This window comes from Triturus cristatus, chromosome 1_1, assembly GCF_964204655.1.
Source record: "Triturus cristatus chromosome 1_1, aTriCri1.1, whole genome shotgun sequence".
NCBI classification, from domain to species: domain Eukaryota; kingdom Metazoa; phylum Chordata; class Amphibia; order Caudata; family Salamandridae; genus Triturus; species Triturus cristatus.
Window position 1 is genome coordinate 68,033,189 of NC_140579.1, and position 23,482 is coordinate 68,056,670.

Here is a 23,482-nt window from a genome sequence, read left to right on the forward strand (position 1 = left end):
ATTCGAGTGTGTCGAATGCCATCGTGGCATCAAGCGATACACCCACCGCGTCCTCCCGAATCGTATGGCATCTACCCAGTACTCCGTGCAGGCGGCGGAGGTTGAGCGCCGTGTTACGATGGGGCATGAAGCCGGATTGGTCCGGGTGGACCAGCGTGGGGAGGACTGAGTGGAGCCTGTTCGCGAGAGTCTTGGCAAGTATTTTTGGCTCTGCGTTCAGCAGGGAGATCGGCCTATAAGAGGAGCAGGCATCCCTGGGCCTCCCCTCCTTAGGTATGGCCACTATGGTGGCCACGCGCTGGTCACGCGGCAGTATCCCCACCTGTGCACTTTCCTCGAACATTCGTAGGAGATGCATGCCAAGGACGTCCGGCTTCAGCTTGTAGAGCTCGATAGGCAAACCGTTGGGGCCCAGCGCCTTCCCCGGGCGGAGGTCCAAAATCGAGCGCTCCAGTTCGGTCGCGGTGAGAGGGGCTTCCAGAGCCTCTCGGTCGGCATCTGACAGGCTGGGCATACGAATATCCGCCAGCAAGTCGTCTGAGTCTTCCTCCGGACGGTCCGACCCCCTACTGTATACCCGCCGGAAGTGCTCCGCGAATTCCGCGACAATCTTTCTGGGCTCCGTCACCGTATCCCCGGCCCCTGTCCTGATCTCCGGCACCACCGTTGCGGCCCGCTGCTTTTTCTCCAACCACGCGATAAGTTTGCCTGCCTTGTCTCCCTGGTCATATATCCTGCCTACCTTGTGCTGAATGGCAGCCTGGGCCTCGTGCGTCACCAATTCCCTGTATTCTGCGGTTTTAAGTCGCAGCCGGTGGTGTACACCCTGCTCCCCCTCCGCACATGCGGCCTCCTCAAGCGCGCCCAGGTCCGCCTCAGCCGAGGCGACCTGTGCCTCTCGTTCCCTACGGCCGCTGGCAATAGCCGACCGGGCCTCCCCCCGCAACACCGTCTTGAAGGCCTCCCATAGGGTCACCGCAGAGTTCGTCGACCCAGTGTTGAACTCAAAGTAGCGCTCAATGGAGCTAGTTAGCTCTCGTCGCGTGTCCACGTTCCGGAGGCGCCAAGCGGGTATGGGGAAAATACATCCCTCCCGTCCACCCTCCAATTCCACCCGTACATACACTGGTGAATGGTCAGAGATGCCCCGCGCCAGTAGCGTGGTCTCTCGGATATGCATATCTGGCTGCAGGGAGGTCAGGACATAGTCCAGTCGAGAGAAAGAACGATGCGGACCCGAGTGGAAGGTGAAGTGTCTACTGTTAGGATGCATCAGCCGCCAGGCGTCCGCAAGCCCGAAGGCTTTGAGGAAATCCGCCAACCACCTCTGCCCCGGGGGGGGGGTCACCCTAGGCGGGTGCCTGTCCAGTGTGCCTGAGGCCACATTGTTGAAGTCCCCCCCCCCAACTAGAACCTGCCCCTCGGGGAAGGAGAGCAGAAGCTTACCCAGGTCTGCGTATGCAAGCGTCTGTAGGCCGGGGGGAATGTACGCGGAGACGAAGTGCACCCGGCGACCCGCCCACCTCCCCGACAGACCCGCGAATCGTCCCAGGGAGTCTATTTCGGTGCAGTCAATTTGAAAGGGGAGGGAACGACGCAGCAGGATCCCCACTCCCCTCGAGCCAGAGGTGAAGCCGGAGTGCACCGCTAGGGTATATCCAAATCTATTGAGGGCCTGACACGTGTTCCCCATGAAGTGCGTTTCCTGTAACAGCACCACATCTGGGAGGTGGCGTTTGATGAATTGCATGCCAATAGTACGTTTAAGCCCATCTCCCAGGCCGTTGACATTCCAACTAAGGAGCCTAAGGCCCTCCCTCCCGCTCCTAGCCATAGTCCCTACTGTAAATCTCCGCCCGTCCCCGTGCCCCGGCGCTATCCGCCGTCCCCCAGCAACCAGCAGTGTGTGACCAAAACAACCATAGAACGTCCCCCCCTCCCCCCCCACAACCCTCAGCTGTAAACATCACAATTAAGGCCAACTCAAGTGGCCCAACATCCGGCGTGTGCCATAGCTCCCCTACGGCCACTGGAACTTCCCCCCCAAACAAAGCCCCCCGCCCTCCTCCCTGCCCCCTGCTCTGCGGGCCTGAAACTACCCACTACCCCAATTAGCAGAGCGCCTGTCGCCCAGCCCAACCCGGAGAGAGTAGCCACCCTCCCCGGAGAAACTTTGTTAGGGAAAAACTGAGGCCGGCACCAACTCCAGCCGCCGCCAACACTGTGCTACCCGCAGTATTACACCATACGATGTGCAAGGCAGTTTAGGGACCAGCCCAAGGGCATTGGAAATCAGCAAAGAGAGGGGGGGGGAAAAGCACTCCTAGCCATCCCATCTCCCCGCCACCCCCCAGGTCATCAGTTGTGGTCAAATACTTTACAGTTCGTTGCGGCCTGTCGCCGTGGATCGAATGTTCAGCGCTTCGTCGTGTCCGGGGGAGAGTCCCACCGTGGACTGTTCGATCTGGACCGCCATGACCCCTGACTCCCGTCCGCTCTCCCCACTCCGTCCTCTATTAAGCTAGGAGATGCCTCCACCTCCGGGGGCAGACGGTCGCGCCCTCCGCGGCCCTCCGGCGGCGCCGCGTCCAGCCACTCCCGGACCGCCTCTGGCGAGGTGAAGAAGTGCGACTTGCCCTCCGCGATGATCTTCAATTTAGCGGGGAAAAACATCATGTATTTAATCCCTCGCTCCCTGAGCGCCGCCTTGGCGCCCAGGAACGAGCGGCGCTCCTGCTGTACACGGAGCGTGAAGTCAGGGAAGAATCTGATGGTGGCCCCCTCACGTTGGAGATCCCCCTTCCGTCTGGCCTCCTACAGGATGGCGTCCCGGTCCCGGTAGTTCAGGATCTTGGCGATGATTGTCCTAGGCGGGGCCCCCGGCCGGGGCTTAGGGATCAGGGCCCGGTGGGCCCGCTCAATCGTGAAAAGCTTCGAAAGCCTTCCGGGCTTCAAGTGGTGGAGGATGAGGTCCTCGAGGAAGAGCTCCACACTGCCCTCCTCCATTCCCTCCGGCACACCCATGACGCGGATATTACTTCGCCTCGCCCTCCCTTCTTGGTCCTCCAGCCGCAGGGCCATTTGGCGGTGTTGAGAGACTAGCTCATTGATGCGGCCCTCCAGTCACTTCTCTGATGCCTGCAGGGCCTTAATGTCCGTCTCGTTGGCCTTCGACCGTTCTGTAGTCCTTCCAAGATCCGTACGTAGGAGGTTGACCTCGATCGAGATCTTGTCCATTTTTGTCTCCAGGTTCGTTCCCAGCGTCTGTATGGCGGCCATGATGGAGGTCAGGGAGGGTTCCGCCTTCTCCGCCGCTGCATCTGCCGTTGCCCCAGGGAGCGCCGGACCAGTGGGCACTGCATACTTATCCAGCTTGTTGGTTTGCGAGGGTTTCCCCGCCTTAGGGCGCATGGCAACAACGGTCCGCCGCTCCGTAAAGGATGTGCCCCAGACCGGGCCCACCCCAGGGCCCCGGGCTCCGCGGTGTGCCCCCTCGCCGTCCGGGCCAGCGCACTGTCGCCTCCGCCACGTCCGGCGTCGCCCTCGGGGCTCGATCAGCAGTCACCTCCCCGCTCCGAGCGGTGGCCACTCCTGTCCCTCGTGTGCGCCAACCACCGGCGTGAGTCACTCTCGGGGACCCCCAAAAGCTGGGCGCTGGTTTGCGGGACGGCTGTTGCGGTCGCGCCTCGCCCCTGGGCAGGTCCCCCCTAGAGCGGGCCACCTCCGCCGGTAGTGTCCTCCCCGGCAGCCGTGTTCCTAGGGTCGCAGCGGCCCACCGAGTTCGTGAACCAGGGTCCACTCACTATCGTCTCTGCCTCCCCGCCCGGCACTGCGTCCTCCTGGGTGGGGCTCACCACTCGCTGGGTCCAATGTAGGCCTCACCCCCGCAGCGACCCCGCTGTCTCCGATGTCCACCACACAGTCCTGCTCCACGGTGTCGGATCCCTGCGGAGCTCTTCAGGGCCCAAGCGCCAGGGCCACGGCACTCCGCCGGCGCAAGGCCCCACCACCAATGCCGGCCTGCCACGTGCTCGATCCGCGTCCGGGGCAGTCCCCTCCGGGCCCACGTGGCTCGGTCCTTCCGCAGAGCAGTTCCAGGCCTCACTCTTGCCCCCAGTAGGCCGGCCGCCTCCCGCGATCACCAGCCACGCCGCAGCCTCGCCGGCGGTACAGGCCTCAAGCCGGGACGTCTAGTTGCGGCCGGCCCGCGCCTCAGGCTCCAGCCGATCTCGTATGCTGGCGCCGCACCGACCGATGCGGCCACCGATCGCCCCCTCTGTCGCCGGGCGCACCTGCTGGCCTCTGCCGATCGCGCTTCCCTTCAGGAAGGCGGCGCAGCTGCTCCGGTGCCTGCAGATCGGAGAATTGGGCGGATTTAAGCGGGCAGCACAGGTAGCTCAACGGAGCTCACGAACTAGGCGGCCATCGCTGTCGGCGCCTGGCCACGCCCCCCGAAGGTAATTTTTAAGGAGCAAGTCCGATGTGTGTATTTATTTATTTATTTATCTTTTTTTACTGCAGAAATGCCGGGTAAAGAATATCTGCAATCCCTGTAAGAGGGGATGGGACTTGTAGGATTCGGTTAAATATGGGGGTGACAAACTATACGGACTCTCTTCTCTTCTGTTTTGTTTTTTGAATAGGGTGGGCTATGGGTTTTCCTATTTTTTTTCCATAGTTCTATATATGTATACTTCTTATATGCCTGCTCTCCTCTTTCTATCACCAGGCTTATGATCGGGCTGTCGCACTAAAAAAGTAAGCAAAGGGGGAAAAAAAACGAGGGGAAAAAAAAGGTGGAAATGAAGAATGGCATACTGTTTTTGAGGGGGGTGCCATCCGGCAGGGCAGGAGCTTGATCCAGCTCAGGGACCATTGGTCTCCAAGCCTCTTTTCAGGGTAAAGGTGGGGGAGGGGCAGATCCGAAGCCCTGTGTTGGAAGGAGGGATGGGGAGGGGGGGTGGGGAGGATGGGGTGGGCACTTGGGGTTGGGGGGTGCTAGAGATAAAACAATCCTTGATAGTGTTAAAATAAAAAGCGGAATCATAAACAAACCATGCACATGGTCTTAGACTAGCTAGAAACATTGACATTTGATTGGGAATAGCAATAGGCTCCCAGGATAATGAATCTGCTCTTTTAATGTATGTGGGCTCAATAACTATGGGAAGAGGCGACGGGTGGCTGCAGAGCTGCGGGTGCTGCAACCAGATCTAGTCTGTATACAGGAAACTCAAATACCATGGGGTAAAAAAAAAACATTTGGCTGAATTGTCAACATTGATTTGCACACAGCAATCTACAACAACTTGGTGGGGTCGCGGTATTGGCAACAATTTCTATACAGGGGACAGGAAGAGCCCTGGGGGATAAACCGGGGCGATGGGTTATCGTTGAATGTATTATAGGGAATACTAGATGCACGGTCTGCTCGGTATACGGCTCCAACTTTGATGAGGCAGAAGTGCTAGATGATTGAATGTCGAATTAGCATTATGGCCAACTCCTCTGATTTGGTGTGAGGATTTTAATATACATATCTAGCCTCAAGGGGTTACTAGTGGATATTAAAAGCTATAAAGGCAGAAAACCTAACGTTTTCAAGGCCCTTCAGCACTTGGTCTTGGATCATGGGTTGGTTGATGTCTGGGCTGCCTAACGTGGCGCACATTCTACTCACACCCGCATCAGAAATTAGTAAGGCTAGAATATGTTTTTTATCAACAGCGTTACTGGCCGATGAAGATATACACATATCTCCCAGGATTACGGCTGATCATGGACCTTTGGTATTGAATATTCATGCACTTAATGTAGGTATTAGGCCAGATCGTTGTCATTCGATAGGAAGCTTTTGCTTGACAAAACATATGTTGTGCACATGAATGAGTGTATTAGCCAATTCCTAGTTATCAGTCGCAGCTCTACTGCGGCTGGCTTTGTTTGGGATGCCCTAAAGGCAGAGTTTAGTGGAGAAACCCTCAGTTTTGGGTTACACAAGCAGAAACAGCTGAAGTTGGCAACTCAGCAGTTGTATGCAAAGCTTATAACAGCTGAAGAAAATCCTATCTTGGAGATATATGCAAAGGGCGATATTGCATCACTTCAAACAGAGGTTACACGCTGCAAGGCCAAAATCAACCTTCATTGGAGTAAAGCAATAGCCATTAAGCATACTCCGAACAAGGAACAGAGCTATGAGTATGACCCTGATGCAGAGGTCCGGCCCGAGACCAGGGTTCAATTCCCGCTTCGGCGGGTCTTGGGCTTAATTTCCTCGGACCTGATATTTCTCGCCTCGGTGCCTAGTCTAATCATGGGTCCCACTGTACAACTCTGGGCAATAGCTTGCTTAATCTCCACAACGGCCCCAACAGCGCAGGGGATGCCTGGCTGCACCTTGGGGGTGCCCAGGAGTGGACACTTCACAGGGAAAGCCAGGATGGGTTCCTCTGCGGTATAAGTACAGCGCCGGGACACCTCCGTTGGTAGGTAGCTGCGCGCTTTACAAATGCCAGATTATTATTATTATTAGTATGGGGAAGCCGCAGGGTGCTGTTTGGCACAAAGGCTTCGGTCAAGAGTAGCAGCACAAAGAATTGAGGCCATAACTGACTCTCAAGGCAACTCGGTGGACACCCCGGCTGGGATCCTTAACGTTTTTCGTGATTTTTTTAAGGAGTTGTACACTGGAGATAGCTACGACACGCTGGGAGGTGAGGCCTTGCTGCAAAATCTTAATAGTGAAACTTTGAACCTCCAAGACATAGATGGGCTAGAGTCTCCTATAACTATGGAAGAGTTGGAGGCGGCCATCAAGAGCCTAGCTAGTGGTAAAGCGCCTGGACCCAACAAATTACCTCTAGAATTATACAAAACCTTTTTTGAAGTGTTGAAAGGGAATATGTTGTTCACTTTTCAACAGGCACAGATAGGCGCAGTCCCCGCGTCATGGGATGAGGCAAATATAATTGTCTTTAAAAAAAAAAAAGATAAGCCACCTAATCTTCCAGGCTCTTACCGACCCATATCGTTACTAAATTGCAATGGCGTAATTTATGCTAAAGTCCTGGCGACCCGATTGGCGGAAGTGGTAATCCCTTTAGTATTAATTCGGCAACATGGGTTCATACCCTAACGGGGTACAGTTAACCATATCAACAGGGTAATAACTATATTAGATGTAGCCAACACCAAGGGGAATAAATTTGGTCTGATTCTATTAGATGCTGAAAAAGCATTCGATCGGGTCGCATGGGATTTTTTATGGGCCGTTTTACGACGATTGGGATTTCGCCAAGGTTTTGTTAAAGCTATCCAGGTTTTATATCGCCAGCCAATGGCTAAACTCTGTATGATGAGCTTAGAATCAGACCCCGTATTTATCACCAGAGGTACAAGACAGGGATGCCCGTGCTCCCCATTGTTGTTTTCATTGTATATCAATTCCTTTTTAGGTCTCGCCCAGCGACGCAGCGCATGCGCTGTCGCCTTGGCGAGACCTATAGTCGTCGGTTTGGTGGCCATAGGGGGACAGGGATGTGCACGCTCATGGCGCCTGGACAGCCCATGTGCACGCTCACACGTCTATTAACTTTTGAGCGCTCCCACCTCGGACAGAACATCGAGGAGCTGGTCGCACGCGAACGTATCACGGCCCTGCAGCCATATGCACGCATGCGCGTCACCCCTCGCACCTCCATTCTGCAGCGTGCGTGAACATCTCCTCGTGTACGGCTCCCCGGCGTTTGAGCACAGCGGCTCAAGACAAATGTCGGGGTCCATGACGTGTCCGCATGACGGGTCCGCAGCTCAGCCGAGGCTTACGCACTGTATTTGATAATGCCTGTTGTTTTGTTTTTCGCTAAACCTCTTCTCACCGGACCGGAAGCGCTGGAGGCCGTGCTCTTTCGCGAGCTGGATTTACTTCTAAAGTGGAATGATTACGGGTCACAAATTGCCGGTGAATCAGCAATGAGAAGTAGTGCAGCATTTAAACCGTAAGAGCTTCAGTGAGTCCGCGACGGCGACTGTTTTATAATGTAACAAGGCGCTATGTTTTTGAAGTTCCTTCTTTTATACATAGGGGTGGGGTGGGGGAGTTGCCAGAATTAGGTTTTATCTTGGTATTTAAAGGTACCCAATTAGTCTGGTTCAAGTCCTTACTGACTGGATGTTTACAGCTGGTTGCACTTTCGCCATTTGGCTGATACCATCAAATATTGAAATGGGATATTCGATAAATGTCAATTCTCTCCTATTCTTATCATTTATGAGGCTGTTAGATAATCTTCCTCATAAAATTTAGGCCATATTTTTATGTGTATGAAGCTTGAAGTACAACTCATTTGCAAAAATACAAGTAGGCCTTAATGTACACTCAATGGAAATAAGCTTGGTCCTTGCCCTCTGCAGCTGAGTACCCACAGTAAAGAGGTGGTGGTCGGTTTAACCTTTTTAGGTCTCGCCGGAGACAGCGCATGTGCTGCTCTGCAAGACATTTGGGGCCTCATGTAGGTAAATAAATTTTACCGTTTCTTAAATACCGAGCCGTACCGAATCGGTAAATTAGAATCGGTAAGTTATATGTAGGTAAAAATTCGGTAACAGTTACCGATTCGGTAACATTCGGTAATCACGAATCGGAATTCACCGAATCGGTAAATACCGAGGTGGTATTTACCGAATCGGAAAATACCGAGGTGGTATTTACCGAATCGGAAAATACCGAGGTGGTATTGACCGAATCGGAAAATACCGAATCGGTATGTACGGAATCGGTAAATAAAATCACATGACTTGACGAAACAGCTAATCCTGTGCAACCACAGCCCACCCAACCAGGAAGTGGCCACACCCAGGCAGGTGTACATAATTAGCCGACCCTGGAGAGGCTTGGAGTGCAGAGGAGAGGCAGGGAGCCGGTGCCTGTGCGAGCGGGAAAACGAACATCATGTCCAGCCAGAGAACACAGAGAGACGGAGGGGAAAGGAGGAGGAAGCTGAAATTTAGCCCCAAGGAACTCCAGGTGCTGGTGGAGGAGGTGGTGAAGCAGCACCAGAAGCTGTTTGGAAGGCAATCCCTGCAAGTGCCTGAGGCTGAAAAGCGCAACATATGGCTGGCCATCCAGGCCCAGGTGAATGCTGTGGGAGTGACCCACAGGGACATAGAGGTCCTAAAGAAGCGCTGGTATGACCTGAGGATTGTAACCAAGAGGAAGATGGGCGACATCCAGAAGGAGGCCAGCCAGACTGGAGGTGGAACCAACAGGGCACCTGCCCTCACCGAACTGGAGGAGCTGGTGGGGGCCACAATCGAGCAAGAGAGCGTCGTGGGTCTTGGGGACGCCGACAGCTCTGCCAGAGCCGCCACACAACAAGGTAAGACGAAAGCACAGCAATGTAGCACCCCCTATCCCTATCCCACATCCCCCATTGTGAAACGAGAATCACACTGCAGTCCACACGTGTCAGTGCAGACAGGCAATGCATTCCGGGAGATGTAGTCAGGGAAACACCAACCATGACGTAAATGTTACAGGGCAACAAGGCATGTCACGCACTCGAGGCACAAGGGGACAGAGGACATTTTGGAATGTGAAATGATTCATTGTGACGCTTTCAATGCAGCCCTTCGGGGACACTGAGCCAATGTTGTATTTCTGTCCACAGATGTGACATCATGCAGGACAGGGCATGCTGCAGGAGAGACGGCACACCGGCCACAAATATCACCTCTAGCCAGCACAAGTTCAGACCAGGGAGCAGGCCCACTGGCAGCCGCACCACCAACACAGGCAGCCTCGCCGCAGCCAGAGCCAGCATCACCTCACCCAGAGCCAGCATCACCTCACCCAGAGCCAGCATCGCCACTCATGTTTGAATCACAGGCAACATCTCCGCTTGCAGGTGTGGGAATGAGGAGGCGTCCAGCAGCCAGGCTACGAGCCTTAGACACCTCGTCAGACGACAGCATGGGCCCTGAAGAACTCACCAGGCCCCAGGAAGGGAGCCATGCCACTGTGCCCCACACCTCACAGGCAGCACAGACGGGAGCAAGAGGGCGCCGCAGGTCGCGTGTCCAGAGTCCACCAGCACCCATTGACGGCCATGGTGTCTTCTTGGGTCTCGAGGGCCAAATGTTGAAACAACAGCGCCTGCAAACAAAGGCAGTCATGTCAGTCCAGAGGCACATGCGGGTGATGAAAACTACATTAGTCAACATGGACAATAACATCAGCGGCATGGCTGCGGGCATTCGGGACATGTCCCAGTCAATCCAGCAGTTGTGCAGCAAATTAGATGCTGACATCGAAGCACGGCGCCGGGAACGGCAGAGAAGGGACACTACCAACAGGGCACTCAACCGTCTGGCAACTGCGACTTCTCTACTGTGCCGGCGCTCTGTGACGATGCAGGAGGGCCTAACACACTGCTGCAGCGACCTGTCTCGGGGGATGGTGCAGGTGACAAGTGCACTAGGGGTGCTATTAACTAGTCAGGCGTCGACAACTGCTGCAGGGGATGCTGCGGAGAGCATCGACACCAGCAGCAGGAGCAGCATCACACCCCCCGTCCCAGAAGGACGCAGGAGCAGCAGGCGGCTTGGGGTTGGCTCTAGTGAGGATGCACAGGCCGTGCCATCCACCACTGCAGCGCGTATGCGCAAACATTGATGTGGCCCTGCTTAGCCACTTCCCAATGGGTGACGTCACCCTGGACATACTCCTTGTATAGATGGTATATTGCCAGATTGGCTTGTTCATGTGTTCATGGCGTGGTGCCACATTAAAACTACGTCATGACTAATCACAACTGGCTGTGTCCCCTTACTTACTCAGAAATAGTTGCATGTGATCTCTGTCCGTCTCTCTCTCCCATCGATTGCAGTTGGCACTCTAGCTGCGTTGCCCTGTGGCTGGCCTGACTCATCCTCGTTGTCCTCAAAATATGTTAGTTCCACATCTGTACCTTTTTTCGTGGCAAGGTTGTGCAGCATTGCACAAGTGGCAATAATCTTGCAGCAGGTGATGGGTGTGTACTGGCGTGCGCCTCCGCTCTTGTGGAGGCAGCGGAACCTGCTCTTCAGTAGTCCAAACGTGCGCTCCACCACATTGCGTGTTGTTTTGTGTGCCACGTTGTATCGTCTCTCACTCTGGGTTGCTGGGTGTAGGTAGGGAGTGAGGATGAATGACCGGCATGCATATGCACTGTCGCCTAGATGAGTCAAAGGGAAACATCAGTCACATGCCTCTTTACACTATGATTTGCAGGTTGCAAGGGGCGTCACTGTTACTCACCTAGCAGGTATCCCTCTCCAAATTCTCCGGCACTCAGTCGTGTGTAGATCCCACTATTCTGGAAGATGTACGAGTCGTGGGTGCTCCCAGGAAACTTTGCAACAATATCTGTGATGATGTTCCCTGCATCACAGATCACCTGCACATTGATGGAGTGGGTGGACTTCCTGTTCCTGTAGATGTGCTCTGTGTCAGCTGGTGGACAGATTGGGATGTGTGTACCATCAATACAGCCGATGACATGGGGGAACTGTGCCATGTGATAAAAGTCTGTTTTTGTTTTCTGCAGTGCAGCCTGTGTGTTGGGGAAGCTGATGTAGTGGTGCATTCTCTGCATCATGGCATCCAGGAACTTCCTGAAGAAACGTGACAGGCAACTCTGGGATACACCACCCACCGCAGCTATCACCACCTGATAACTGCCGGATGCCAGCAGATGTAGGCTGCAGAGCACCTGCACATGTGGGGGTATGGCGTGCGCCCTTCTCATTGGCTGGTCCAGGAGTGGGTGAAGGTCCCTGATTAAGTCCATGATGGTTTCGGGGTGTAGCCTGTACCTCTCATGTATCTCTGCATCAGTCAGCTGGAATAGTGTGATGCGCTGTCTGTAGATGCGTTCCTCCCGTCGCCAAACCCTCAGTCCTGCTGCCTGTAGACGTAGGCGCCTTGCAATGACATACATAGCGGCCATGTTGTCCACGCTGTTGCATTTTGGGATTGCTTATATGCACTGTTGATGGTTACCACCTGCTTTCAATCCGTGTTAATTACCGACTCTTATTTACCGATTTTCTTGGATTTCTTAATTACCGAGTGCTCCTACATGTCATTTTAATTTTTACCACTTCATATTTACCACTTCATATTTACCGATTCGTTAAGTATGTATTCGGTAAATCTGATTCGGTATTTTAGAATTCGGTATATATGATTCGGTATTTACCGCCTCATATTTACCGAAAAGTCGTTTTTGGACTCCTACATCTCACTTGTCTGAATACCGGTCGGTAACGGCATATTTACCGAAAATCGGCCGTTACCGACCGGTATTTGGCTACCTACATGAGGCCCTTATTTAGGGCTTTTAAAAGTGCTGCCACATGGCCGGCGTGCACGCGCGCAGCCGCCAGCGCCCTGGCTTTCCTTTATGGCTTTCTTTTGCTGCGCACACCACTCGCACTTTTGCCGCCGCACGCGCGCAGCCGCTATCAGCCCGTGATGACTTTCGAGGCTGCCGCCATCAGCCCGTGATCGCAATGACTTTCACTTTCGCGGCTACTTCACTTTCGCGTCACGCGGCCAATGCTTATTTGTTTTCAGGGCGTCCTAAATGTCAACAAGCACCGAGCGCAGGTGGAAGCTTTCGTGCGTCTTGAGGGAGCAAGCAGCAAAGAATCTGGTAACATGCAGAAGGATCAGTGTTTTGGCCGGCTGCAGAAGTGCAAATTTGAACCCCTTTTTCAAAATGTGTGAGATGAAAGACAACATCCAAAGAAACAGAAGTCTGGAGGTCAGTACTTTTTGACATGGGTTGAGACAGGGATTTCCAATCTGTTGGCCAGTACCTGCTGGTTCATTGGACTTATTTGCCCATTTTACGAACTGTTACCTGAGGTGGTACATAACCTTTTTGGTTGCTGGGTAATGGAGTTACTTAACAAAAATGTTGGCGAAGTTATGGACTGAGATGTCACTATAAAAAGTAATTCAGTAACCTTTATAAAAGTGTTGTCCCCCTGCACCCAACTCTCTTCACTCACCACTTGCCTTTTTGAGCATACCAACCCGTATATTCAATAATTTAAATTATTGGCAGTTTATTACTGAACCTTTGACTAATTGTTGATGCCATTTGGACGCTGTCAGTTTCATCGTAGTATTAACCAATCTTTAACATTTGTGACTCCATGCATTACATGTGAGTGAACTGCCTTTCATCTTCTGGTAAGAAAGGAGGTGTTGCTGCGATGCTATGTAAGATATCATTCGTGTTGCTGCGATGCTATGTAAGATATCATTCGTGTTGTAATCTTTGTGGTCACTAGCAGTACATAGGGGAACCATGGTTTCTTTTAGATCATTGTAACTACTGAATTACATTGCCTTTTAGGTCTGTAATCGGAACCGTAGTATGCATTTAAATGATTTTTTGTTTTTAAAGGGATTTTACTTTTTGTATGATATTGATTATTAACTGACATTAGTAGCCATTTAAATTGCCATGAAAAAGATTTTGTCAATTTATTTCTATTGCTTGATTGTAATATACTTGAGTATGTTGCTTCACACACCTGCACGTTTGGCTTTGGGTCAAGGGTGTGACCTCTGGTGCCACCTATTGATTTGCCCGGAGGGCCTTAGGTGCAGGAAATGGCCAATGGGCATGCTTTGCAGCCGGCCAACCTCCCACAGAGCCATCAAGGTACATCCTTTAGCCATGTGCAGTGAGCTCTGCCCTCAGGGTATTTGGCCCGCCCTGTCCCCAGTCACCTAGCACACTCATGGTCAACACACTTATAAAGTTTTATAGCCTATAGGAATCAAAGCATGATAAAGAAAGATGACAGATGCTCACTTTACTTTTGTATACTGAGACCCTCTATGGCTGTAATCAAGTTTTTAAGGGTGTTCCAGAGTTGGTGGATTCTCCACTCTTTGGCTGGGAGTAGGTGTTAAAAGGGAAGGGACTCCAAATATTCCTTAAACCTCCCCTCCCACCATTACTAACAATCATACTGTGGATACACTTTATTAAGGCCTGGCTGACCAGAATAGTATGTTTGGCAATCGTATATTTGATTTACTTTTTAAAAAGGGTAACAGAACTTAACTGGAATATTTTAATAGCCAATAGGTCTCGCTTTCGGGACCTTATAAGTATTTAGTTATGCAGCACAATATCCTTGGTGCAACAACATTAACTGTTGCATGGCTAAACACTTATAAGGTCCCAAAAGCGAGACCTATTGGCTATGCCAATGCTTGTTAATTTTGAAGCCAACAAACATGATGTTCTGTGGACCAATCTAAAAGTCCAAGTGTGTGTCCATTATCCTGATTTCTGTTCGCCAGCTCCTGTCAAAGCAGTTACAAGGCTTGCGCTGACCGTGTACTGGTTGTTTGTGTATTCGTCAAAAATAGAACACAATGAAAACGGTTCTAATGAATCCTTTTTGTAGAGTTTGTTTTGACAAATGTTTTTGCCTAGAACGGCTTTGAGCAAACTAGTGACAACCAACCTGATGAGTACCCATCTTGGTAAATTGTCTTTTTGTACAGCTTGTATTTTCGAGTCTCCTCGCTGCCTTCACCCTTTCCTTTTATTTTTTGGTTAGTCTCTTTTGAGAGGGAGGTCCCCCCCCCCCATCCCAAAATCCTTTCCCCTTGTTTTTACCCTCTCTAGCCCCTGCCCTACTCCCTCCACTCCCCCATGTTACTTACCAGGCTTTTTTAAAGTTCTCCTAGTTACCCCCATCCTCAAGACCACCCCTCGTCCAAACTTAATTCCCGCACCATCCATCCTTCTTAGCATTGCCTTGCTGTTCTTTTCTTTGTTCCCTTTGTCACTCAGTTTTAATTACTGGGTCGCAGTAGTCCTAAGACAAGCATTGGCAAAGCAAATAGGTCTCTCCTATGCAAGAGCTATTGGCTTTGCCAGTGTGCTTTGGCCATGTTGTAAACCAGTGTGGATTATGTTCAGCATGTCTAAAAGTTAGTGGCGTGGAGTATCGTAGCGTAGTGTGTTGTAGAGTGTTGTGGTGGGATGTGTCTTTGAGGGGGTGAAGAGTGTTGTAGAGTGGAGGGGGTACAGTAGAGTGTCATAGAGTGGCTTAGCAAAGAGTAGAAGTACAAACTGCGAGTTTACGCACTGCTTGCAGTTTTTTAAAACTCATAAAAAGCATTGTCGTTTACAGCGCCAATAGCTCGAACTCTCGCAAATGTGAGACCTATTGCATTGCAAATGCTTGTCAGATATGCTAGAGCAAAGCCCCAGGATCGAATCAGTAAAATGCATGCAAGAGCAATAACGTGTGCTCGCGTATGCGGACGACATTGCGGTTGTCGCACTAAATCCTCTCGCTGCTATGCTTGAGATAGAACAGTTGGCACTTGAATTTGGCACAGCCTTCGGTTACAAACTCAATTCGTCCAAAACACAATTTTTGTGTACGAATCAAGACTTCAATAATAACCCAAGGATCATGAGTCCGGTGTTAAATTAAGGACATGCTTAAAAACACTAGTGGAGGTTAATTAGGGGTTTATTGTAAGGGCAGTGAGGCAACAATTGGATCGCTGTGAATGTTTGCATCTTTCACTAGTTAGGCGCTGTAATGTTCTTGAAAAGCTGATTTTACCCAGGGTTTTATATTTCTTTTAGATCAGTCGCGCTAGAAATCACCCGTGTCCAACTGCAATTACTTCAATCAATCTGTGGCAGGTTTTTATGGGCTATGGGGAAGTCCCGCAGATCAATGCGCTTTATGACATTACCCCATGAGAAGGGTGTTTGGGCAGTTCCCTATTTTACGTTCTATTATTACTCTTGTATTCTGCAAAACATGCGAGTTCTATTAACCAGTGAAGAGGTGTCTAATATAGCAGAATCTACATCTATCTACCAGATGCTTTTAGGTACGGACGCCAAGAACCGTCTATTTGTGATGCTGTAGTTCAGCTGTTACCAAAAAATTAGGTTCAAGGTGTTAAACACTGCTTATAAGGTCTGGAAGGCTGTACGGAAACGATATCAACTTGGCCGGGTCTCCTATTATACTCCAATGTCTGCGACCTTCTATATTCTGGGATAGAACTATAGACAGATGGCGGATTAAAGGGATTGTTTATATTGGAGACCTATATGTCAATGGGAACATGGCATTTTACGCTATGCTAACGGTCAAATATAATTTTCCTAGATCTGAATTCTTTAAGTTTTTACAAATTCGTGACGATCTGTGTAATACTCAACGAAGCATAGAGCTAAATCCCTTTGTTGAAGCTATCAGGAAGATGCCCGTATTGGCACTCTATATACATTGCTACTGGATGCTCAAATGGATGAATTAAATGTTCATAATCTTAAATGGAATAATAGGTTAGGGTGCCAGGGCACTCAAGTGGAACATTCTATTGACTTGGCAGGGAGGCTATTTATGTCTGCTAATTTACTATCTCAGCACTATAAGACAGTGCTTAATCTCTATCATACCCCTGCAAAAATGTTAAAATTGGAAGGGGTAAACGATGGGAAGTGTTTTCGTTGTAGTATGGAGTATGCTGACATAGTTCATACATTGGGTTGAGCTTCAGGTAGGTGCTGCTCATCCGGTCTTGATAAGGTGCAGGCAGTGTTTGAGGCGTTGCATTTCTGCAGATGAGACTTTTGTATGTACTGAGGAAGAAACAGAAAAGAACTCGTAGAGAGGTAGGAGAATACGAAGTGTCTATGTGGCGTCACATTCATATATGGTGATGTTCATCTTTGAAGCCTAAAGAAGAGCGTGTCTAAGCAGAAACTTGACATAATGACCTATGAGTACAGTGTGGACTGTATTTACTTCAACAAATGCAGTCTGTGGCATCTTAGGGCAGCTGCAAAGTTGACATATTTATGCTTGATTGGAATAATTTTGCTAAATATCGATTTGCAGAAGAGATGTTGGATAAGATTAACACATGGACTGTTTTTCAGAAAACACTTCATGGCCACGTGGAACGTCTGAAAAAGGAGCTGGAGAGCCTGCAGATATGGGCAGCGGAAGAAAGCAGGACCGCGACCAAGGTGGAGGTAAGAGGTTTCATTACTGTTTTTATAGGTAGATGAGAGGAGGGGGCCTGTGATTCAAATAAAGATGAGAGACAAGGCTGTACTTCTGATTGTCAGAATTGGAGATAAGAGATATGGTGGGAATTCATGACAGACCTTGCGGTAGGAGAGAGAAGAGCTCACCAGTTGGGGACAGATTAAGACCTGAAAATATAGAAAGAGCAGGGAAACCTACCCTTTCATTTAGATGGGTAAGCCAAGACTGATGTTGTTCTGTAGTTCCCACTGAGCTGTAGGATCTGCGCGTTTGTGGACAACATAATCTTTGGGTGGGGTGCCTAGACTGATTCCAGGCACCCCGCAGTATAGGTTGGCCTAGAGACCAGCTAGCTCACAGTGCCACCGTAAGCCCCTCTAACCCAAACAGGCAGCGAGTGGTTTCTGACAACCACTCAACATGACAACCCTGATCCCCCAGGTAACCGATCTGGAACCCTATCGCTCAGGCGCTCATGCTCTCTTGTTCTCAGAGAAATATCCAAATAATACACAAGGCGACATTCTTCAATATATTTATTGAGCTAAGGTTATTCTTGTATAGAATACATGTGCTGCGATAATCAGTAGACAGAAGCATAGAAAGGTGATTACAAGCACCAAAATAGTAAATAGCAGCGCAGATATAGTTCCATATATATACAGGCATATAAAACAAGGTAGTAATCAAGTGTACTCCTACTATGCAATCTCTACTCTATGTGCGTCTAGAGCAGAGGTCTCTAACCTTTTCTGTAATGAGAGCTACTTATGATTAAGGCTCCCTGTGTTCCATTTTTACTGATTTTTACAGATAAATACAGACAGAAAACCATGTATTTTCTTGTCTGTATTTATTTTTAAATGTGGATAAAAAAGGAAATTGGGTTGTATTTGAGTGATTCTAAATGTCTTCTATCAAGACTGCCAGGCCAATAACTGTGCAGATTGACAGGCAAGGGGATTTAAAAAATTTAGGGATTTTAGTAAAGAGCCTTAAACAGCAATATATTTTCACAACCTTGATACTAACATTATTTTTTTTTCTTACAAGTGCATATTTCATCACCGGAGTGTGTATATAGCATTGAAATCTGTCAGGTGATCAGGCACGAGTGTACATTAACTGGTTAAATAAATGCAGAAATATACACGTCAGCTTCATTTTTTTCACAAAACTTAAAATAAATACGGATAGATACAGGTAAAATTTGAAATAAAAAAATATCGATAATTACAGACGGAAATGACAAAAATATATATACCATAAAACCGGAAGTCCTACTTATGATCAATAAAAATTATCCTAGCTACTATTATGATTAGTGTTGTATGCCTTTACGTGGGTAATACATAATAGCCATGGATTAAATGTCCCAGGCACCTGGGTAATATTATTAGTAATAGCCCCCCCCCAAATGCCACAAGGTTTATAACTCAAATATCAGCCTTCAATATATTTTAGAAATTCAACCATCAGCTTATCAGTTAGGCAAATACAAACATCTTTGTTTCAAATAAATATTTTCAGCTTTGATATACATATAATAATTGAGTCAAGCAAAAGCTTCTAATTCAGTAGGCTGGACTGGACACCGGAGAGCTACCTCTAGATAGCTGGAGAGCTACCAGTAACTCACGAGCTACTCGTTTGAGAAGCCTGGTCTATGGTGTATATTGGTGTATAGCCAAGAATCCCCCCATGGGATGATCAAACCCCATTAACCCCTTTGCTGCCAGGCCTTTTCCCCTCCTGTGCCACGCCCTTTTTTGGCTATTTGGGGTAGTGCGCGCTGAGGCCCCTGTAACATTTTGACCACATAAGGTATCCACGCCAAATTTGCGTCTTTTTCTTCCAACATCATGGGGATTCTAAAGGTACTCAGGGTTTGTGGATTCTCCTAGAGGGGTTACAGAAATGAGCCAAAATACAGCAAAATTTAGTTTTTTTTCGGAAAAATTGGAAAAACGGGCTGCAAATGAAAGCATCTGGGTTTTTCCCTGCAAATGTTATCTAAAAAGGGTTTGTGGGGTTGAAATCACCATTTTCCCAGCTTTTCGGGGATACCAGACTTTTGTCAGAAACCCAACATTTTTTACACAGTTTTGGCATTTTTCTTGGACATAGCCTAATTTTGCTATTTTTTTGTGCTTTTGACCTCCTTCCAGTTAATGGCAGAAATGGGTACAAAAGCAATAATGGACACTGGAAAGCTATACATTTTCGAGAAGAAGACAAAATTCTGAATTGAGCAAGGGGTCATTTGTGAAGATCCATCAAGGTTTTTTTTATAGAAACTAACAGTTAAATATAGGATAAATTGAAAATTAGTTGGAAAAAACAGCCTTTTGTGTCAACGTTTTCACCTGTAACTTCTTCTAATTATGACAGCTCCTTGAAAGCAATATACCATTACATCCGCTGGACATTACTGGTTGTGGGGATATATAGGACATGTAGGTTCACCAAGAACCCGACGAACCCAGAGCCAAAAACTGAGCAGCAACTTGCAATGGTTTTTTATTATGTACCGGGTATATAGTAATTATTCTGTAAAAATGTGTACATGGAAAAAGCGGTATGAAAGACACCTATATATTTCTGAAATGGGAACAAAATATAGAGTTTAAAAACAGTAGATATTTGCACATTTCTGAAATTGGGAATACTCATACTAGCATGAGAATTATCAGTCATTTTTTAGAATGACTTCTTTTTTTTACACAATATCTTTCATTTGGAAGGCAGAAATGCATCGAAAGTCAATAGATAATAACAGTTCCTTTACAAACCTGAATTACCCCAAGTCTCCCGATAAAAATGGTACCTCACTTGTGTGGGTAGGCATAGTGCCCGCGACAGGAAACGGAGCAAAACGCAACGTGGTCACAACTCAATATCGCAGTGAAAATTTACCCTTTTTGGCGAAGTGCCTATCTCTAGTTTTTGAACCCTAGCTCTGCGGGCACCTTGGGAAACCTAGCAAACCTATACATTTTTAAAAACTAGACACCCAGGGGAATCCAGGATGGGGTGACTTGACTGCCTCCCACCAGGGTCTGTTACCCAGAATCCCTTGCAAACCTAATAAATTGACAAAAAAAACACATTTTCCCCACATTTCTGTGGTGGAAAGTTCCGGAATCTGCGTGGATCTACAAATTTCCACCCACCCCGCGTTCCCCAAAGTCTTACGAGAAAAACGGTACCTCACTTGTGTGGGTCGGCCTAGTGCCCGCGACAGGAAACGGCGCAAAACGCAACGTGGTCACACCTCAATTTCGCAGTGAAAAATGACCCTTTTTTGGCAAAATGTCTAGCTGTAGTTTTTGAACCCTAGCTATGCGGGCACCTTGGGAAACCTAGCAAACCTATACATTTTTGAAAACTAGACACCCAGGGGAATCCAGGATGGGGTGACTTGACTGCCTCCCAGAATCCCTTGCAAACCTAAAAAATTGACAAAAAAACACATTTTCCCCACATTTCTGTGGTGGAAAGTTGAAAACTAGACACCCGTGTGCTTCGAGGGAGGCATGGCTTGCGTGGATCCCCCAACGTTTCCTTACCCAGAATCCCCTGCAAACCTCAATTTTAGCTGAAAAAATCACATTTTTCACACATTTTTGTGTGGGAAAGTTGTGGCAACACCGGGCTCACTCAAATTTCCCACCACCCAGCGTCCCCCCGGGTCTCCCGGTAAAAATGGTGCCTCACTTGTGTGGGAGGCCCAAGTACCCGCGACAGGCAAGGGCCCAAAACGCAGTGAGGCGACATCAAAATTGCCTATCTCAAAACCACCTGGTTTTGCAAGGGGGGTCACCTGGGTTTTTGGCCCCTTGCTCGGCGGCCACCTAGGGGAACCTACCAAACCCACACATTTCTGAAAACTAGACACCCGGGGGATTCCAGGGAGGTATGGCTTGCGTGGATCCCCCAACGTTTCCTTACCCAGAATGCCCTGCAATCCTCAAATTTAGCTGAAAAAATCACCTTTTTCACACATTTTTGTGTGGGAAAGTTGAGGCATCACCGGGCTGACACACATTTCCTACCACCCAGCGTTCCTCCGGGTCTCCCGATAAAAACGGTGCCTCACTCGTGTGGGAGGCCCAAGTATCCGCGACAGGCAAGGCCCCAAAACGTATTGAGGCGACATGAAAATTGCCTACCTCAAAACGACCTGGTTTTGCAAGGGGGGTCACCTGGGTTTTTGGCCCGGTGCTCGGCGGCCACCTAGGGGAACCTACCAAACCCACACATTTCTGAAAACTAGACACCCGGGGAATTCCAGGGAGGAATGGCTAGCGTGGATCCCCCAACGTTTCCTTACACAGAATGCCCTGCAAACCTCAAATTTAGCTGAAAAAAATCACCTTTTTCACACATTTTTGTGTGGGAAAGTTGAGGCATCACCGGGCTGACACAAATTTCCTACCACCCAGCGTTCCCCCGGGTCTCCCGATAAAAACGGTGCCTCACTCGTGTGGGAGGCCCAAATACCCGCGACAGGGAAGGGCCCAAAAACCAGAAAACAAATCCCTGGTGTATAGTGGGCTTTCTGCCCCCCCGAAGGGGCAGATTGGGGGCCAATGCCCCATCTGCTCCCCCAGGGGGGTCAGAAAGGCTGTAATGGTGGTGGGTGGGTGGGGGTATTGGCGTGCCCGTTGCGTGCAGCCCCCACCCTAAAAAAAAGGTAAAAACTAATCCCTGGTGTATAGTGGGCTTTCTGCCCCCCCCCCCCGAAGGGGCAGATTAGGGGCCAATGCCCCATCTGCCCCCCAGGGGGGGCAGAAAGACTGTAGTAATTGGGGGTGGGGTGGGGGCATGGGCCTGCCCTTTTTGGGCCGCCCCACCCCTATTTTTATGGATAAAAAAATTCCCTGGAGTCTAGTGGGCTTTTTGCCCCCCGGGGGGGCAGATTGGGGGCTGATGCCCCCATCTGCCCCACAGGGGGGGCAAAAAGACTAAAATGCGCCAAATTTACATGGGGGGAGCAAAGGCCCTTGCCCAAGGGGCCGCTCCCCCCTCCCTGGTGTATAGTGGGTGGATCCCTGCTTGGGGATCGCCCTCCTGTGGCGATCCCCAAGCAGGGATCCACTGGGGAGGGGTACCATTGGAAAGGGGAGATTCTCCCCTTTCCAACGATACCTCTCCCGTCTTTCTACGTGCTGAGGGGGCTGAGATAGTCCCCTGAGCACGTAGAAAGTGAAACTGAAATGAGCCTCTTGGCTCATTTCAGTTTCACTTTCACTGTAATGACGTCGGAGCGACGTGCACGCCGATCGTCATTACAGTGAAAAGGGGGGGGGCCTCGGGAGGTGGGGAAGCTCTTCCCCAGCTCCCTAGGCTATTTTGGCAGAAAGGGAATCCCTCTGGGGCAGAGAATCCCTCTGGGGCCTGCACCAGAGGGATTCCCTAGGGTATGCCTCATGACGAGCTGGACTCGTCATGGGCACAGTGCGACTGTGCTCCATGACTAGTCCAGCTCGTCATGGGCATACAAGGGGTTAACTGGCAGAAAATAATGTAGGACCCTGTCTTGGTCACAAACTGGAATCCCCTTACAGAGATGTTAGGCAGCTGTTTGGTGAAGCCTCAGCAGGCAGGGACCCCTTGATGTCAGCAGAAGTGTCTCCTCTGGCTAACCCCCGGAAATGGTACTTTATTTAGAATAAGAAACATCCTTGCGATGTATATGCAGATTAGCATTTTTGTGGATATGCTGATAGCCCTGTCGCCCTTTGGATGAAGATAGAATGACATTTGTACAGTGTGCGTAAAGGACTTGTACTTACTATTCAAGGCATCATAATAATGTTGTGCGAAGCCAGATGTATAAGCCAAAATGTTTCAGAGAAACTAATGCAACATTTTCATGCACGCAAATTTATGCAAAAGGTTAGCGTAAAATGTTATTGTGCAGAAAGAAGACCATGTAAGAAAAATTTGCAGCATTGCTACATGGGCCTAACTTGAGCACATAAAATACATCCTGGAGAAGAGCATCACTTTGTTTTTCAGTACCAATCTGGTTTATGTGACTGCAGTTCAACTAGTCCATCGACCTGGCAGTACATGAAGTCTCATAGATCGCATCTATATGAGAGCTATTGGCTTTGCCAATGTCTTTTAGCCACTTTGTAGAGCAGTGTGCCTGCTGTTCTGCAAGGCTAAAAGTTAGTGGTGTAGCGTAGCGTAGAGAAGAGTAGAGTGTGGTAGCGTAGTGTGGAGTGGCATGAACTAGAATGGCGTAAAGTAGAATGGCGTTGAGTATTGCGGCATGGAGTGGATGCGGCAGAGAAGACTGGAACAGAGTAGTGATGCAGAGTAGTGTAGATTAGAGGGGAGTAAAGTGGCGTAGAGTAGCGTAGAG

At 49.4% G+C, this 23,482-nt stretch overlaps 1 protein-coding gene across 1 annotated transcript in view; it reads left to right on the forward strand.

Moving 5' to 3' along the window:
- The window catches only part of LOC146869435 (E3 ubiquitin-protein ligase TRIM38-like), a 196,145-nt gene that overhangs the window by 37,340 nt on the left and 135,323 nt on the right, over positions 1-23,482 (forward strand). The window contains exon 2 of the mRNA XM_085599838.1: positions 16,995-17,090. Coding sequence (XP_085455964.1) covers positions 16,995-17,090 — 96 coding nt within the window. The remainder of the gene's footprint in view (positions 1-16,994; positions 17,091-23,482) is intronic.